General features: G+C 44.8%; 1 protein-coding gene across 1 annotated transcript in view; it reads left to right on the forward strand.

Annotated features, from left to right (window-relative positions):
* The first annotated feature begins 14,313 nt into the window (after nt 1–14,313).
* Nucleotides 14,314–19,317, forward strand: part of LOC137300321 (sodium-dependent phosphate transport protein 2C-like) — a 45,680-nt gene continuing 40,676 nt past the window's right edge. Inside the window, exons 1-3 of the mRNA XM_067969406.1 lie at nt 14,314–14,404; nt 17,140–17,253; nt 17,341–17,469. Coding sequence (XP_067825507.1) covers nt 14,314–14,404; nt 17,140–17,253; nt 17,341–17,469 — 334 coding nt within the window. The remainder of the gene's footprint in view (nt 14,405–17,139; nt 17,254–17,340; nt 17,470–19,317) is intronic.

The raw sequence follows: 19,317 nt of genomic DNA on the forward strand, positions 1-19,317 counted from the left end.
GGATAGTTAGAATGTGGGAGTATTGGATAGTTAGAGTGTGGGAGTGTTGGATAGTTAGAGTGTGGGAGTGTTGGATAGTTAGAGTGTGGTAGTGTTGGATAGTTAGAGTGTGGGAGTGTTGGATAGTTAGAGTGTGATGGCATTGGATAGTTAGAGTGTGGGGGTATTGGATAGTTAGAGTGTGGGGGTATTGGATAGTTAGAGTGTGGGGGTATTGGATAGTTAGAGTGTGGGGGTATTGGATAGTTAGAGTGTGGGAGTGTTGGATAGTTAGAGTTTGGGAGTGTTGGATAGTTAGAGTGTGGGAGTGTTGGATAGTTAGAGTGTGGGAGTGTTGGATAGTTAGAGTGTGGGAGTGTTGGATAGTTAGCGTGTGGGAGTGTTGGATAGTTAGAGTGTGGGAGTATTGGATAGTTAGAGTGTGGGGGTATTGGATAGTTAGAGTGTGGGGGTGTTGGATAGTTAGAGTGTGGAGTTATTGGATAGTTAGAGTGTGGGGGTGTTGGATAGTTAGAGTGTGGGGGTATTGGATAGTTAGAGTGTGGGGGTGTTGGATAGTTAAAGTGTGGGTGTATTGGATAGTTAGAGTGTGGGAGTGTTGGATAGTTAGAGTGTGGGGGTATTGGATAGTTAGAGTGTGGGAGTGTTGGATAGTTAGAGTGTGGGGGTATTGGATAGTTAGAGTGTGGGAGTGTTGGATAGTTAGAGTGTGGGGGTATTGGATAGTTAGAGTGTGGGGGTATTGGATGGTTAGAGTGTGGGAGTGTTGGATAGTTAGAGTGTGGGAGTGTTGGATAGTTAGAGTGTGGGAGTGTTGGATAGTTAGAGTGTGGTAGTGTTGGATAGTTAGAGTGTGGGAGTGTTGGATAGTTAGAGTGTGGGGGTATTGGATAGTTAGAGTGTGGGGGTATTGGATAGTTAGAGTGTGGGGGTATTGGATAGTTAGAGTGTGGGAGTATTGGATAGTTAGAGTGTGGGGGTATTGGATAGTTAGAGTGTGGGAGTATTGGATAGTTAGAGTGTGGGGGTATTGGATAGTTAGAGTGTGGGGGTATTGGATAGTTAGAGTGTGGGAGTATTGGATAGTTAGAGTGTGGGAGTGTTGGATAGTTAGAGTGTGGGGGTATTGGATAGTTAGAGTGTGGGGGTATTGGATAGTTAGAGTGTGGGAGTATTGGATAGTTAGAGTGTGGGGGTATTGGATAGTTAGAGTGTGGGGGTATTGGATCGTTAGAGTGTGGGAGTATTGGATAGTTAGAGTGTGGGAGTGTTGGATAGTTCGAGTGTGGGAGTGTTGGATAGTTAGAGTGTGGGGGTATTGGATAGTTAGAGTGTGGGAGTATTGGATAGTTAGAGTGTGGGAGTGTTGGATAGTTAGAGTGTGGGAGTGTTGGATAGTTAGATTGTGGGAGTGTTGGATAGTTAGAGTGTGGGGGTATTGGATAGTTAGAGTGTGGGAGTGTTGGATAGTTAGAGTGTGTGGGTATTGGATAGTTAGAGTGTGGGAGTGTTGGATAGTTAGAGTGTGGGGGTATTGGATAGTTAGAGTGTGGGGGTATTGGATAGTTCGAGTGTGGGGGTATTAGATAGTTAGAGTGTGGGGGTATTGGATAGTTAGAGTGTGGGAGTGTTGGATAGTTAGAGTGTGGGAGCATTGGATAGTTAGAGTGTGGGAGTATTGGATAGTTAGAGTGTGGGGGTATTGGATAGTTAGAGTGTGGGAGTGTTGGATAGTTAGAGTGTGGGAGTATTGGATAGTTCGAGTGTGGGGGTATTGGATAGTTAGAGTGTGGGAGTGTTGGATAGTTAGAGTGTGGGAGTATTGGATAGTTAGAGTGTGGGAGTGTTGGATACTTAGAGTGTGGGAGTATTGGATAGGTAGAGTGTGGGGGTATTGGATAGTTCGAGTGTGGGAGTATTGGATAGTTAGAGTGTGGGAGTATTGGATAGTTAGAGTGTGGGGGTATTGGATAGTTAGAGTGTGGGAGTGTTGGATAGTTAGAGTGTGGGGGTATTGGATAGTTAGAGTGTGGGAGTATTGGATAGTTAGAGTGTGGGAGTGTTGGATAGTTCGAGTGTGGGTGTGTTGGATAGTAAGAGTGTGGGAGTGTTGGATAGTTAGAGTGTGGGGGTATTGGATAGTTAGAGTGTGGGAGTGTTGGATAGTTAGAGTGTGGGGGTATTGGATAGTTAGAGTGTGGGGGTATTGGATAGTTCGAGTGTGGGGGTATTGGATAGTTAGAGTGTGGGGGTATTGGATAGTTAGAGTGTGGGAGTGTTGGATAGTTAGAGTGTGGGAGTATTGGATAGTTAGAGTGTGGGAGTGTTGGATACTTAGAGTGTGGGAGTATTGGATAGGTAGAGTGTGGGAGTGTTGGATAGTTAGAGTGTGGGAGTATTGGATAGTTAGAGTGTGGGAGTATTGGATAGTTAGAGTGTGGGAGTGTTGGATAGTTAGAGTGTGGGAGTGTTGGATAGTTAGAGTGTGGGGGTATTGGATAGTTAGAGTGTGGGAGTATTGGATAGTTAGAGTGTGGGAGTGTTGGATAGTTAGAGTGTGGGTGTGTTGGATAGTAAGAGTGTGGGAGTGTTGGATAGTTAGAGTGTGGGGGTATTGGATAGTTAGAGTGTGGGAGTGTTGGATAGTTAGAGTGTGGGGGTATTGGATAGTTAGAGTGTGGGGGTATTGGATAGTTCGAGTGTGGGGGTATTGGATAGTTAGAGTGTGGGGGTATTGGATAGTTAGAGTGTGGGAGTGTTGGATAGTTAGAGTGTGGGAGTGTTGGATAGTTAGAGTGTGGGAGTATTGGATAGTTAGAGTGTGGGGGTATTAGATAGTTCGAGTGTGGGGGTATTGGATAGTTCGAGTGTGGGGTTATTAGATAGTTAGAGTGTGGGGGTATTGGATAGTTAGAGTGTGGGAGTGTTGGATAGTTAGAGTGTGGGAGCATTGGATAGTTAGAGTGTGGGGGTATTAGATAGTTCGAGTGTGGGTGTATTGGATAGTTCGAGTGTGGGTGTATTAGATAGTTAGAGTGTGGGGGTATTGGATAGTTAGAGTGTGGGGGTATTGGATAGTTAGAGTGTGGGGGTATTGGATAGTTAGAGTGTGGGGGTATTGGATAGTTAGAGTGTGGGTGTATTGGATAGTTAGAGTGTGGGGGTATTGGATAGTTCGAGTGTGGGGGTATTGGATAGTTAGAGTGTGGGGGTATTGGATAGTTAGAGTGTGGGAGTGTTGGATAGTTAGAGTGTGGGGGTATTGGATAGTTCGAGTGTGGGGGTATTAGATAGTTAGAGTGTGGGGGTATTAGATAGTTCGACTGTGGGGGTATTAGATAGTTAGAGTGTGGGGGTATTGGATAGTTAGAGTGTGGGAGTATTGGATAGTTAGAGTGTGGGGGTATTGGATAGTTCGAGTGTGGGGGTATTGGATAGTTAGAGTGTGGGGGTATTGGATAGTTAGAGTGTGGGGGTATTGGATAGTTAGAGTGTGGGAGTATTGGATAGTTAGAGTGTGGGAGTGTTGGATAGTTAGAGTGTGGGAGTATTGGATAGTTCGACTGTGGGAGTATTGGATAGTTAGAGTGTGGGAGTGTTGGATAGTTAGAGTGTGGGAGTGTTGGATAGTTAGAGTGTGGGGGTATTGGATAGTTAGAGTGTGGGAGTGTTGGATAGTTCGAGTGTGGGGGTATTGGATAGTTAGAGTGTGGGGGTATTGGATAGTTAGAGTGTGGGAGTGTTGGATAGTTAGAGTGTGGGAGTGTTGGATAGTTAGAGTGTGGGAGTGTTGGATAGTTAGAGTGTGGGGGTATTGGATAGTTAAAGTGTGGGAGTATTGGATAGTTAGAGTGTGGGAGTGTTGGATAGTTAGAGTGTGGGAGTGTTGAATAGTTAGAGTGTGGGAGTGTTGGATAGTTAGAGTGTGGGGGTATTGGATAGTTAGAGTGTGGGGGTATTGGATAGTTAGAGTGTGGGGGTATTGGATAGTTAGAGTGTGGGAGTGTTGGATAGTTAGAGTGTGGGGGTATTGGATAGTTAGAGTGTGGGGGTATTGGATAGTTAGAGTGTGGGTGTATTGGATAGTTAGAGTGTGGGGGTATTGGATAGTTAGAGTGTGGGAGTGTTGGATAGTTAGAGTGTGGGGGTATTGGATAGTTCGAGTGTGGGAGTGTAGGATAGTTAGAGTGTGGGAGTGTTGGATAGTTAGAGTGTGGGAGTATTGGATAGTTAGAGTGTGGGAGTGTTGGATAGTTAGAGTGTGGGGGTATTGGATAGTTAGAGTGTGGGAGTATTGGATAGTTAGAGTGTGGGAGTGTTGGATAGTTAGAGTGTGGGAGTATTGGATAGTTAGCGTGTGGGAGTGTTGGATAGTTAGAGTGTGGGAGTGTTGGATAGTTCGAGTGTGGGGGTATTGGATAGTTAGAGTGTGGGAGTGTTGGACAGTTAGAGTGTGGGGGTATTGGATAGTTAGAGTGTGGGGGTATTGGATAGTTAGAGTGTGGGAGTGTTGGATAGTTAGAGTGTGGGAGTGTTGGATAGTTAGAGTGTGGGAGTGTTGGATAGTTAGAGTGTGGGGGTATTGGATAGTTAGAGTGTGGGAGTGTTGGATATTTAGAGTGTGGGGGTATTGGATAGTTAGAGTGTGGGAGTGTTGGATAGTTAGAGTGTGGGAGTGTTGGATTGTTAGAGTGTGGGGGTATTGGATAGTTAGAGTGTGGGGGTATTGGATAGTTAGAGTGTGGGAGTGTTGGATAGTTAGAGTGTGGGAGTGTTGGATAGTTAGAGTGTGGGAGTGTTGGATAGTTAGAGTGTGGGGGTATTGGATAGTTAGAGTGTGGGAGTGTTGGATAGTTAGAGTGTGGGGGTATTGGATAGTTAGAGTGTGGGAGTGTGGGATAGTTAGAGTGTGGGAGTGTTGGATAGTTAGAGTGTGGGAGTGTTGGATAGTTATAGTGTGGGTGTGTTGGATAGTTAGAGTGTAGGAGTGTTGGATAGTTAGAGTGTGGGGGTCTTGGATCGTTAGAGAGTGGGGGTATTGGATAGTTAGAGTGTGGGGGTATTGGATAGTTAGAGTGTGGGGGTATTGGATAGTTAGAGTGTGGGAGTGTTGGATAGTTAGAGTGTGGGAGTGTTGGATAGTTAGAGTGTGGGAGTATTGGATAGTTCGAGTGTGGGAGTATTGGATCGTTAGAGTGTGGGAGTGTTGGATAGTTAGAGTGTGGGAGTGTTGGATAGTTAGAGTGTGGGAGTGTTGGATAGTTAGAGTGTGGGAGTGTTGGATAGTTAGAGTGTGGGGGTATTGGATAGTTAGAGTGTGGGAGTGTTGGATAGTTAGAGTGTGGGAGTGTTGGATAGTTAGAGTGTGGGGGTGTTGGATAGTTAGAGTGTGGGAGTGTTGGATAGTTAGAGTGTGGGAGTGTTGGATAGTTAGAGTGTGGGAGTGTTGGATAGTTAGAGTGTGGGAGTATTGGAGAGTTAGAGTGTGGGAGTATTGGATAGTTAGAGTGTGGGGGTATTGGATAGTTAGAGTGTGGGAGTATTAGATAGTTTGAGTGTGGGGGTATTGGATAGTTAGAGTGTGGGAGTATTGGATCGTTAGAGTGTGGGAGTATTGGATAGTTAGAGTGTGGGAGTGTTGGATAGTTAGAGTGTGGGGGTATTGGATAGTTAGAGTGTGGGGGTATTGGATAGTTAGAGTGTGGGGTTATTGGATAGTTAGAGTGTGGGGGTATTGGATAGTTAGAGTGTGGGGGTGTTGGATAGTTAGAGTGTGTGGGTATTGGATAGTTCGAGTGTGGGGGTATTGGATAGTTAGAGTGTGGGGGTGTTGGATAGTTAGAGTGTGGGCGTATTGGATAGTTAGAGTGTGGGAGTGTTGGATAGTTAGAGTGTGGGAGTGTTGGATAGTTAGAGTGTGGGAGTGTTGGATAGTTAGAGTGTGGGTGTATTGGATAGTTAGAGTGTGGGGGTATTGGATAGTTAGAGTGTGGGAGTGTTGGATAGTTAGAGTGTGGGGGTATTGGATAGTTAGAGTGTGGGGGTGTTGGATAGTTAGAGTGTGGGGGTATTGGATAGTTAGAATGTGGGAGTATTGGATAGTTAGAGTGTGGGAGTGTTGGATAGTTAGAGTGTGGGAGTGTTGGATAGTTAGAGTGTGGTAGTGTTGGATAGTTAGAGTGTGGGAGTGTTGGATAGTTAGAGTGTGATGGCATTGGATAGTTAGAGTGTGGGGGTATTGGATAGTTAGAGTGTGGGGGTATTGGATAGTTAGAGTGTGGGGGTATTGGATAGTTAGAGTGTGGGGGTATTGGATAGTTAGAGTGTGGGAGTGTTGGATAGTTAGAGTTTGGGAGTGTTGGATAGTTAGAGTGTGGGAGTGTTGGATAGTTAGAGTGTGGGAGTGTTGGATAGTTAGAGTGTGGGAGTGTTGGATAGTTAGCGTGTGGGAGTGTTGGATAGTTAGAGTGTGGGAGTATTGGATAGTTAGAGTGTGGGGGTATTGGATAGTTAGAGTGTGGGGGTGTTGGATAGTTAGAGTGTGGAGTTATTGGATAGTTAGAGTGTGGGAGTGTTGGATAGTTAGAGTGTGGGGGTATTGGATAGTTAGAGTGTGGGAGTGTTGGATAGTTAGAGTGTGGGGGTATTGGATAGTTAGAGTGTGGGGGTATTGGATGGTTAGAGTGTGGGAGTGTTGGATAGTTAGAGTGTGGGAGTGTTGGATAGTTAGAGTGTGGTAGTGTTGGATAGTTAGAGTGTGGGAGTGTTGGATAGTTAGAGTGTGGGGGTATTGGATAGTTAGAGTGTGGGGGTATTGGATAGTTAGAGTGTGGGGGTATTGGATAGTTAGAGTGTGGGGGTATTGGATAGTTAGAGTGTGGGAGTATTGGATAGTTAGAGTGTGGGGGTATTGGATAGTTAGAGTGTGGGGGTATTGGATAGTTAGAGTGTGGGAGTATTGGATAGTTAGAGTGTGGGAGTGTTGGATAGTTAGAGTGTGGGGGTATTGGATAGTTAGAGTGTGGGGGTATTGGATAGTTAGAGTGTGGGAGTATTGGATAGTTAGAGTGTGGGGGTATTGGATAGTTAGAGTGTGGGGGTATTGGATAGTTAGAGTGTGGGAGTATTGGATAGTTAGAGTGTGGGAGTGTTGGATAGTTCGAGTGTGGGAGTGTTGGATAGTTAGAGTGTGGGGGTATTGGATAGTTAGAGTGTGGGAGTATTGGATAGTTAGAGTGTGGGAGTGTTGGATAGTTAGAGTGTGGGAGTGTTGGATAGTTAGAGTGTGGGAGTGTTGGATAGTTAGAGTGTGGGGGTATTGGATAGTTAGAGTGTGGGAGTGTTGGATAGTTAGAGTGTGTGGGTATTGGATAGTTAGAGTGTGGGAGTGTTGGATAGTTAGAGTGTGGGGGTATTGGATAGTTAGAGTGTGGGGGTATTGGATAGTTCGAGTGTGGGGGTATTAGATAGTTAGAGTGTGGGGGTATTGGATAGTTAGAGTGTGGGAGTGTTGGATAGTTAGAGTGTGGGAGCATTGGATAGTTAGAGTGTGGGGGTATTAGATAGTTCGAGTGTGGGGGTATTGGATAGTTCGAGTGTGGGTGTATTAGATAGTTAGAGTGTGGGGGTATTGGATAGTTAGAGTGTGGGGGTATTGGATAGTTAGAGTGTGGGGGTATTGGATAGTTAGAGTGTGGGGGTATTGGATAGTTAGAGTGTGGGTGTATTGGATAGTTAGAGTGTGGGGGTATTGGATAGTTAGAGTGTGGGGGTATTGGATAGTTAGAGTGTGGGGGTATTGGATAGTTAGAGTGTGGGAGTGTTGGATAGTTAGAGTGTGGGAGTATTGGATAGTTATAGTGTGGGGGTATTAGATAGTTCGAGTGTGGGGGTATTGGATAGTTCGAGTGTGGGGGTATTAGATAGTTAGAGTGTGGGGGTATTGGATAGTTCGAGTGTGGGGGTATTAGATAGTTAGAGTGTGGGGGTATTGGATAGTTAGAGTGTGGGGGTATTGGATAGTTAGAGTGTAGGGGTGTTGGATAGTTAGAGTGTGTGGGTATTGGATAGTTCGAGTGTGGGGGTATTGGATAGTTAGAGTGTGGGGGTGTTGGATAGTTAGAGTGTGGGCGTATTGGATAGTTAGAGTGTGGGAGTGTTGGATAGTTAGAGTGTGGGAGTGTTGGATAGTTAGAGTGTGGGAGTGTTGGATAGTTAGAGTGTGGGTGTATTGGATAGTTAGAGTGTGGGGGTATTGGATAGTTAGAGTGTGGGAGTGTTGGATAGTTAGAGTGTGGGGGTATTGGATAGTTAGAGTGTGGGGGTGTTGGATAGTTAGAGTGTGGGGGTATTGGATAGTTAGAATGTGGGAGTATTGGATAGTTAGAGTGTGGTAGTGTTGGATAGTTAGAGTGTGGGAGTGTTGGATAGTTAGAGTGTGATGGCATTGGATAGTTAGAGTGTGGGGGTATTGGATAGTTAGAGTGTGGGGGTATTGGATAGTTAGAGTGTGGGGGTATTGGATAGTTAGAGTGTGGGGGTATTGGATAGTTAGAGTGTGGGAGTGTTGGATAGTTAGAGTTTGGGAGTGTTGGATAGTTAGAGTGTGGGAGTGTTGGATAGTTAGAGTGTGGGAGTGTTGGATAGTTAGAGTGTGGGAGTGTTGGATAGTTAGAGTGTGGGAGTGTTGGATAGTTAGAGTGTGGGGGTATTGGATAGTTAGAGTGTGGGAGTGTTGGATAGTTAGAGTGTGGAGTTATTGGATAGTTGGAGTGTGGGGGTATTGGATAGTTAGAGTGTGGGAGTGTTGGATAGTTAGAGTGTGGGAGTGTTGGATAGTTAGAGTGTGGGGGTATTGGATAGTTAGAGTGTGGGAGTATTGGATAGTTAGAGTGTGGGGGTGTTGGATAGTTAGAGTGTGGGGGTGTTGGATAGTTAAAGTGTGGGTGTATTGGATAGTTAGAGTGTGGGAGTGTTGGATAGTTAGAGTGTGGGGGTATTGGATAGTTAGAGTGTGGGGGTGTTGGATAGTTAAAGTGTGGGTGTATTGGATAGTTAGAGTGTGGCAGTGTTGGATAGTTAGAGTGTGGGGGTATTGGATAGTTAGAGTGTGGGAGTGTTGGATAGTTAGAGTGTGGGGGTATTGGATAGTTAGAGTGTGGGAGTGTTGGATAGTTGGAGTGTGGGGGTATTGGATAGTTAGAGTGTGGGGGTATTGGATGGTTAGAGTGTGGGAGTGTTGGATAGTTAGAGTGTGGGAGTGTTGGATAGTTCGAGTGTGGGAGTGTTGGATAGTTAGAGTGTGGTAGTGTTGGATAGTTAGAGTGTGGGAGTGTTGGATAGTTAGAGTGTGGGGGTATTGGATATATAGAGTGTGGGGGTATTGGATAGTTAGAGTGTGGGGGTATTGGATAGTTAGAGTGTGGGGGTATTGGAATATTACAGTGTGGGGGTATTGGATAGTTAGAGTGTGGGAGTGTTGGATAGTTAGAGTGTGGGAGTATTGGATAGTTAGAGTGTGGGGGTATTGGATAGTTAGAGTGTGGGAGTATTGGATAGTTAGAGTGTGGGGGTATTGGATAGTTAGAGTGTGGGAGTATTGGATAGTTAGAGTGTGGGGGTATTGGATAGTTAGAGTGTGGGGGTATTGGATAGTTAGAGTGTGGGAGTATTGGATAGTTAGAGTGTGGGAGTGTTGGATAGTTAGAGTGTGGGGGTATTGGATAGTTAGAGTGTGGGGGTATTGGATAGTTAGAGTGTGGGAGTATTGGATAGTTAGAGTGTGGGGGTATTGGATAGTTAGAGTGTGGGGGTATTGGACAGTTAGAGTGTGGGAGTGTTGGATAGTTAGAGTGTGGGAGTGTTGGATAGTTAGAGTGTGGGAGTGTTGGATAGTTAGAGTGTGGGGGTATTGGATAGTTAGAGTGTGGGAGTGTTGGATAGTTCGAGTGTGGGAGTGTTGGATAGTTAGAGTGTGGGGGTATTGGATAGTTAGAGTGTGGGAGTATTGGATAGTTAGAGTGTGGGAGTGTTGGATAGTTAGAGTGTGGGAGTGTTGGATAGTTAGAGTGTGGGAGTGTTGGATAGTTAGAGTGTGGGGGTATTGGATAGTTAGAGTGTGGGAGTGTTGGATAGTTAGAGTGTGTGGGTATTGGATAGTTAGAGTGTGGGAGTGTTGGATAGTTAGAGTGTGGGGGTATTGGATAGTTAGAGTGTGGGGGTATTGGATAGTTCGAGTGTGGGGGTATTAGATAGTTAGAGTGTGGGGGTATTGGATAGTTAGAGTGTGGGAGTGTTGGATAGTTAGAGTGTGGGAGCATTGGATAGTTAGAGTGTGGGGGTATTAGATAGTTCGAGTGTGGGGGTATTGGATAGTTCGAGTGTGGGTGTATTAGATAGTTAGAGTGTGGGGGTATTGGATAGTTAGAGTGTGGGGGTATTGGATAGTTAGAGTGTGGGGGTATTGGATAGTTAGAGTGTGGGGGTATTGGATAGTTAGAGTGTGGGTGTATTGGATAGTTAGAGTGTGGGGGTATTGGATAGTTCGAGTGTGGGGGTATTGGATAGTTAGAGTGTGGGGGTATTGGATAGTTAGAGTGTGGGAGTGTTGGATAGTTAGAGTGTGGGAGTATTGGATAGTTATAGTGTGGGGGTATTAGATAGTTCGAGTGTGGGGGTATTGGATAGTTCGAGTGTGGGGGTATTAGATAGTTAGAGTGTGGGGGTATTGGATAGTTCGAGTGTGGGGGTATTAGATAGTTAGAGTGTGGGGGTATTGGATATTTAGAGTGTGGGGGTATTGGATAGTTAGAGTGTGGGGGTATTGGATAGTTAGAGTGTGGGATTATTGGATAGTTCGAGTGTGGGGGTATTGGATAGTTAGAGTGTGGGGGTATTGGATAGTTAGAGTGTGGGGGTATTGGATAGTTCGAGTGTGGGGGTATTGGATAGTTAGAATGTGGGGGTGTTGGAGAGTTAGAGTGTGGGGGTATTGGATAGTTAGAGTGTTGGACTGTGGAAGTATTGGATCGAGTGTGGGAGTGTGGGAAGTTTTGAATGATGGAGTGTTGATGTCTGGGAGAGTTGGATAATTAAAGTTTTGGACTGTGGGAGAGTTGAATAGTTGGAGTGTGGGAGTATGGCAGAGTTAGAGTGTTGGAGTGTGGGAGTGTGGCAGAGTTAGTGTGGGGGTATTGGATATTTAGAGTGTGGGGGTATTGGATAGTTAGAGTGTGGGGGTATTGGATAGTTAGAGTGTGGGAGTATTGGATAGTTGGAGTGTGGGAGTGTGGCAGAGTTACAATATTTAACTGTGGGAGAATTGGATAGTTAGAATGGTGGTGTGTCAGAGTGTTGGATTGTTGGATTGTTGGATTGACTGAACACCTTGAGAATTTTCAGTTAATCAGAGAGAGCCAGCATGAATTTGTGAAAGGTAGGTCGTGCCTGACAAACCTGATTGAATTTTTTTTGAAGAGGTGACTAAAGTATTGGACAGGGGAATGTCAATGGATGTTATTTATATGGACTTCCAGAAGGCATTTGATAAGGTCCTACATAAGAGACTGTTAGCTAAGATAGAAGCCCATGGAATCGAGGGAAAAGTACGGACTTGGTTACGAAGTTGGCTGAGCGAAAGGCGACAGAGAATAGGGATAATGGGTAGGTACTCACATTGGCAGGATGTGACTAGTGGAATCCCGCAGGGATCTGTTTTGGGGCCTCAATTATTCACAATATTTATTAACGACTTCGATGAAGGCATAGAAAGTCTCATATCTAAGTTTGCCGATGACACAAAGATTGGTGGCATTGTAGGCAGTGTAGATGAAAACATAAAATTACAAAGGGATATTGATAGATTAGGTGAATGGGCAAAACTGTGGCAAATGGAATTCAATGTAGACAAATGTGAGGTCATCCACTTTGGATTAAAAAAGGATAGAACACGGTACTTTCTAAATGGTAAAAAGTTAAAAACAGTGGATGTCCAAAGGGACCTCGGGGTTCAGATACATCGATCTTTGAAGTGTCATGAACAGGTGCAGAAAATAATCAATAAGGCTAATGGAATGCTGGCCTTTATATCCAGAGGACTAGAGTACAAGGGGGCAGAAGTTATGCTGCAGCTATACAAAACCCTGGTTAGACCGCACCTGGAGTACTGTGAGCAGTTCTGGGCACCGCACCTTCGGAAGGACATATTGGCCTTGGAGGGAGTGCAGCGTAGGTTTACTCGAATGATACCCGGACTTCAAGGGTTAAGTTACGAGGAGAGATTACACAAATTGGGGTTGTATTCTCTGGAGTTTCGAAGGTTAAGGGGTGATCTGATCGAAGTTTATAAGATATTAAGGGGAACGGATAGGGTGGATAGAGAGAAACTATTTCCGCTGGTTGGGGATTCTTGGAGTAGGGGGCACAGTCTAAAAATTAGAGCCAGACCTTTCAGGAGCAAGATTAGAAAACATTTCTGCACACAAAGGGATGTAGAAGTTTGGAACTCTCTTCCGCAAACGGCAATTGATACTAGCTCAATTGCTAAATTTAAATGTGAGATAGATAGCTTTTTGGCAACCAAAGGTATTAAGGGATATGGGCCAAAGGCGGGTATATGGAGTTAGATCACAGATCAGCCACGATCTTATCAAATGGCGGAGCAGGCACGAGGGGCTGAATGGCCTACTCCTGTTCCTATGTTCCTTGGAGTGTTGGAGTGTTCGAGTTTTGGAGTGTTGGAGTGTGGGAGTGTTGGATTGTTAGAGTGTTGGTTAGTTAGAACGCTGGATAGTTAGTGTGCTGGATAGTTAGTGTGCTGGATAGTTAGTGTGTGGGAGTATGGGAGTGCGGGATGGTTAGTGTGTTAGAGTGTTGGAGAGTGGGAATTCAAATACAGATATGCCGTATAGATGCATAGCAGATACAGATGGCCTATACACCTAGCATGCCGCTCCATATATACTATATAGATACAGTGCAGATACCAATATGTGATATAGATTACAGTGCAGATACAGATATACCTATACAGATAAAGTGCACATACAGAGATACCATATGGATACATTGCAGGTACAGAAGGCCTGTACAGATAGCATGCTATTACAGGTGTACTATATAGATACAGTACCGGTATTATATATTATATAGATATAGTGCAGATGTACTCTATGGGTACACATTGCAGTTACATATATGCCATTCAAATACAGTACAGATAGAGGTGGCCTATGCAAATAACATGCCATCACAGGTACACTTTAGAGATTTAGTGCAGATACTATATGCCATACTATATACCACCTATATACTATATAAATACAGTGAGATACAAATATATGATACAGATACACTACAGAATCAGATCTACTATGTAGATACAGTGCAGATTCAGATATACTGTATAGATGCAGTGGAAATACAGATCTACCATATTGATACAGTGCAGACACAGATATACCATATATACAGTGCAGATACAAATGGTCTATACAGATATTGTGCCATTACAGATATACTATATAGATACAGCACAGTTACAGATAGATTATATAGATAGTTACAATGTAGACACAACATAGATACAATGTAGACACAGATAAACCTGATAAATACAGTGAAAATACACATATATACCATATAGATACAGAGCAGATACAGATATGCCATATAGATACACTGCAGATATAGATGGTCTATTCAGATAGTATGCCATTACAGATATACTATATAGTTACAGCACAGATACAGGTATACTATATAGATACAGTGCAGATACTGATATACTATAGACTCAGTGCAGATAGAAATATACTATAGAGTCACAGTGCAGATACAAGTATACAATATAAATACAGTACAGACACATATACCATATAAATACAGTGCAGGTACAGATATACCTAATAGATATAGTGCAGATACAGATATACCATTTGATACAATGCAAATGCAGATGACCTATACAGATATTGTGCCATTACAGATATACTATATAGATACAGTGCAGATACAGTTATACTGTATAGATACATTGCAGATGCAGATATACTATATAGAGACAGTACAGATACAGATATGCCATATAGATAGAGAGCAGTTACAGATGGCCTATACAGACAGCATGCTGTTACTGATATAATGATACAGATACAGATATACTATATAGATACAATGCAGATACAGATATACTGTATAGATACAGTGCAAATACAGATATACCATATAGATGCAGTACAGTTACAGATGGCCTATACAGACAGCATGCCGTTACAGCTATACTTGCCTTGTGTTCACAGTCTCTTCACTGTGAGAATGTCTCCATTTAACATCAATCCCAACCCCTCTGCTGCGTTCAGTCTTGATGAAAATGAAATAGTTGATCGAACCCCATCAACAGAACCAGGTATGTAGCAATCTTCACCTGTGCAAAGCAGTCTTTCAGAACAATGTGATTGGAGCAGATACTTTAACCTGCCTATTTCAGACTGCTTTATTTACCCAGGTCACAAAAGGACTGTCATGATAATATCAGCAGCAGCACAGGACCCAAAGGGGCAGGTTAGAGTCAGGCCAATGCTAGTGTTAATAGGTCAGTCAGCATATCTCAACGCAATAGATTGAACCCAAAAAAAAGGACATTGGCAGATCTGACATCCTTCCCCTGGATCAGATCTGATTACTCTCCCCCTGGGTCAGATCTGATTACTCCCCCCTGGGTTAGATCTGATTACTCCCCCCTGGGTCAGATCTGACATCCTTCCCCTGGATCAGATCTGATTACTCCCCTCCTGGGTCAGGTCAGATTACTCCCCCCTGGGTCAGGTCTGATTACTCTCCCCCTGGGTCAGATCTGATTACTCTCCCCCTGGGTCAGATCTGATTACTCTCCCCTGGGTCAGGTCTGATTACTTTCCCCCTGGGTCAGATCTGATTACTCCCACCTGGGTCAGATCTGATTACTCCCCCCTGGGTCAGAACTGATTACTCTCCCCCTGGGTCAGATCTGATTACTCTCCCCTGGGTCAGGTCTGATTACTTTCCCCCTGGGTCAGATCTGATTACTCCCCCCTGGGTCAGAACTGATTACTCTCCCCCTGGGTCAGATCTGATTACTCTCCCCCTGGGTCAGGGCTGATTACTCCCCACTGGGTCAGGTCTGATTACCCCCCCACCCTGGGTCAGATCTGATTACTCTCCCCCTGGATCAGATCTGATTAATCTCCCCCAGGTCAGATCTGATTACTCTCCCCCTGCATCAGGTCTGATTATTCTCCCCCTGGGTCAGGTCTGATTACTCTGCCCCTGGGTCAGGTCAGATTACTCTCCCCCGGGTCAGGTCTGATTACTCTCCCCCTGGGTCAGATCTGATTACTCTCCCCCTGGGTCAGGCCTGATTAATCTCCCTTGGGTCAGGTCTGATTACTCTCCCCCAGGTCAGATCTGATTACTCTCCCCCTGGATCAGGTCTGATTACTCACCCCCTGGGTCAGGTCTGATTACTCTCCCCCTGGGTCAGGTCTGATTACTCTCCCCTGGGTCAGATCTGATTACTCTCCCCCTGGGTCAGGTCTGATTACTCTCCCCCTGGGTCAGATCTGATTAATCTCCCCCTGCATCAGGTCTGATTACTCTCCCCCTGGGTCAGGTCTGATTACTCTCCCCCTGGGTCAGGTCAGATTACTCTCCCCCGGGTCAGGTCTGATTACTCTCCCCCTGGGTCAGATCTGATTACTCTCCCCCTGGGTCAGGCCTGATTAATCTCCCCTGGGTCAGGTCTGATTACTCTCCCCCAGGTCAGATCTGATTACTCTCCCTATGGGTCAGGTTTAATTACTCTCCCCTGGGTCAGGTCTGATTACTCTCCCCCTGGGTCAGATCTGATTACACTCCCCCTGGGTCAGGTCTGATTACTCTCCCCCTGGGTCAGATCTGATTACTCTCTCCCTGGATCAGATCTGATTACTCTCCCCCTGGTCAGGTCTGATTACTCTCCCCCTGCATCAGATCTGATTACTCTCCCCTGGGTCAGGTCTGATTACTCTCCCCGGGTCAGGTCTGATTACTCTACCCCTGGGTCAGGTCTGATTACTCTCCCCCTGGGTCAGGTTTGATTACTCTCCCCTGGTTCAGGTCTGATTACTCTCCCCCTGGGTCAGGTCTGATTACTCCCCCCTGGGTCAGGTCTGATTACTCTCCACTGGGTCAGGTCTGTTTACTCCCCACTGGATCAGGTCTGATTACTCTTCCCCTGGGTCAGGTCTGATTACTCTCCCCTGGGTCAGATCTGATTACTCCCCCTGAGTCAGGTCTGATTACTCTCCCCTGGATCAGATCTGATTACTCTTCCCCTGGGTCAGGTCTGATTACTCTCCCCTGGGCCAGATCTGATTACTCCCCCTGGGTCAGGTCTGATTACTCTCCCCTGGATCAGATTTGATTACTCTCCCCCTGGGTCAGGTCTGATTACTCTCCCCTAGGCCAGATCTGATTATTCTCCCCCTGGGTCAGGTCTGATTACTCTCCCCTAGGCCAGATCTGATTATTCTCCCCCTGGGTCAGGTCTGATTACTCTCCCCCTAGGCCAGATCTGATTACTCCCCCTGGGTCAGGTCTGATTACTCTCCACTGGGTCAGATCTGATTACTCTCCCCCTGGGTCAGATCTGATTACTTCCCCCTGGGTCAGGTCTGATTACTCTCCCCCTGGGTCAGATCTGATTACTCTCCCCCTGGGTCAGAACTGATTAGTCTCCCCCTGGGTCAGGTCTGATTACTCCCCCCTGGGTCAGATCTGATTACTCTCCCCCTGGGTCAGATCTGATTACTCTCCCCCTGGGTCAGGTCTGATTACTCTCCCCCTGGGTCAGATCTGATTACTCTCCCCCTGGGTCAGGTCTGATTACTCTCCCCCTGGGTCAGGTCTGATTACTCCCCCCTGGGTCAGGTCTGATTACTGTCCCCCTGGGTCAGGTCTGATTTCTCTCCCCTGGGTCAGATCTGACTTTTTACATTATCTTGCCCCTCCTTTACCAAATACCCCACTCCTCTATAAGTATTGCGTTGGTGTCTAAATGAGTACTGGGCAGGGTTATGTTTTCTTGTTTTCTCTTTAGTGAAAACCACTTCTATCTTGTAACAGAGAATGTGATAACAGTAACTGATACTCCTCAATCAAAGGATGATGGTTTGGAGCAGGAGGAGGAAGATCCCTGGGCTCTCCCCGAGCTTCAGAGTGAGGGGCCCAAGTGGAGCGGTGAGTGAATTATATGCCTCTCACAAGTTTAAATAACAACTATCACCCTTTGGCTCGACAATTCATACTTGATTTGTTCTTTCACAGAATTGGAGACAGCTGGGAAGGTGAAGCGGGTTTTGAAGGGGATTGTAATGGGCTGCCTCCTGATTGCTCTCCTCTATTTCTTTATTTGTTCTCTCGATGTCCTAAGTTCTGCATTTCAACTGGTCGGAGGTAAGAGATTTAGCGTGTTGTGTAGAGGAAGAGCCTCGAATGAGTGTTTACCACTGACCTCACCAACATTATAAAAACAAATGATGGACTATTTCAGGTGGTTTCAAAATTTGAATGATGGGGTACAGCAAAGAAACAAGTTTGGTCTGTACCTTATCAGTCTGTGATCCATCTGATGGGAATGTCTGCGATCTATAGAATGGGAATGTCTGCGATCTATATAATGGGAATGTCTGCGATCTATATAATGGGAATGTCTGCGATCTATATAATGGGAATGTCTGCGATCTATATAATGGGAATGTCTGCGATCTATATAATGGGAATGTCTGCGATCTATATAATGGGAATGGCTGCGATCTATATAATGGGAATGTCTGCGATCTATATAATGGGAATGTCTGCGATCTATATAATGGGAATGGCTGCAGGGTGACAACGACTGGGAATTAAATATGCCAGGGTATTTAACAATCAGGAAGGACAGGCAGGAAGGAAGGGGAGGTGGGGTGGCTATGTTAATAAAGGAAGGAATCACTGTAATACTGAGAAATGATATTGGGACAAAGCATCAAGATAATGAAACAGTTTGGGTAGAGATAAGGAATAATAAGGGGAAAAAAACACTCGTGGGCGTAGTATATAGGCCTCCTAATAGTTGCAACTCTGCTGGAAGAAGTATTAATCAGGAAATAGTCGGGGCATGTAATAAGGGAACAGCTATAATTATGGGGGATTTTAACTATCATATTAACTGGACAAATCAAATTGGGCAGGGCAGCCTTGAGGAAGAGTTTATTGAGTGTATTAGGGATGGATTTCTTGAGCAGTATGTAACTGATCCTACAAGGGGGCAAGCAACCTTGGACCTGGTCCTGTATAATGAGCCAGGATTAATTAATAATGTCTTAGTTAAGGATCCCCTTGGAATGAGTGACCATAACATGGTTACATTCCATATCCAATTAGAGGGTGAGAAGGTTGGTTCTCAAACAAGCGTACTGAGCTTGAATAAAGGAGACTATGATAGAATGAGAGCGGAATTGATTAAAGTGGACTGGGAAAATAGATTAAAGGGTAAGACAGTACATGAACAGTGGTGTTCATTTAAGGAGTTATTTTACAACTTTCAAAAAATATATATTCCACTGAGGAAAAAAGGGTGTAAAAGATATGACAGCCATCCGTGGCTAAGTAAAGAAATAAAGGATAGTATCCGACTAAAAACAAGGACATATAAAGTAGCCAAACTTAGTGGGAGGATAAAAGATTGGGAAGTCTTCAAAAGACAGCAAAAAGTGACAAAAGGATTGATTAAGAAAGGGAAGATAGATTATGAAAATAAATTCGCAAAAATTTTAAAAACAGATAGCAAGAGTTTCTACAGTTATATAAAAAGAAAAAGGGTGGCTAAGGCAAACGTAGGTCCCTTAGAGGATGAGACCGGGAAATTAATGGTGGGAAACATGGAGATGGAAAAAATGCTGAACAAATATTTTGTTTCAGTCATTACGGTAGAGGACACTAAGAATATCCCAACACTGGACAAACAGGGGGCTCTGGGGGGGAGGAGTTAAATACGATTAAAATCACTAAGGAATTAGTACTCAGTAAAATAATGGGACTCAAGGCAGATAAATCCCCTGGACCTGATGGCTTACATCCTAGGGTCTTGAGGGAAGTGGCAGTAGGGATTGTGGATGCTTTGGTAATAATTTTCCAAAATTCCCTGGACTTGGCAAAGGTCCCGGCAGATTGGAAAACTGTTAATGTAACACCCTTATTTAAAAAGGGTAGTAGGCAGAAGGCTGGAAATTATAGACCAGTTAGCCTAACATCTGTGGTGGG

The sequence above is a fragment of the Heptranchias perlo genome, chromosome 31 (assembly GCF_035084215.1).
Source record: "Heptranchias perlo isolate sHepPer1 chromosome 31, sHepPer1.hap1, whole genome shotgun sequence".
In the NCBI taxonomy this organism is placed as follows: domain Eukaryota; kingdom Metazoa; phylum Chordata; class Chondrichthyes; order Hexanchiformes; family Hexanchidae; genus Heptranchias; species Heptranchias perlo.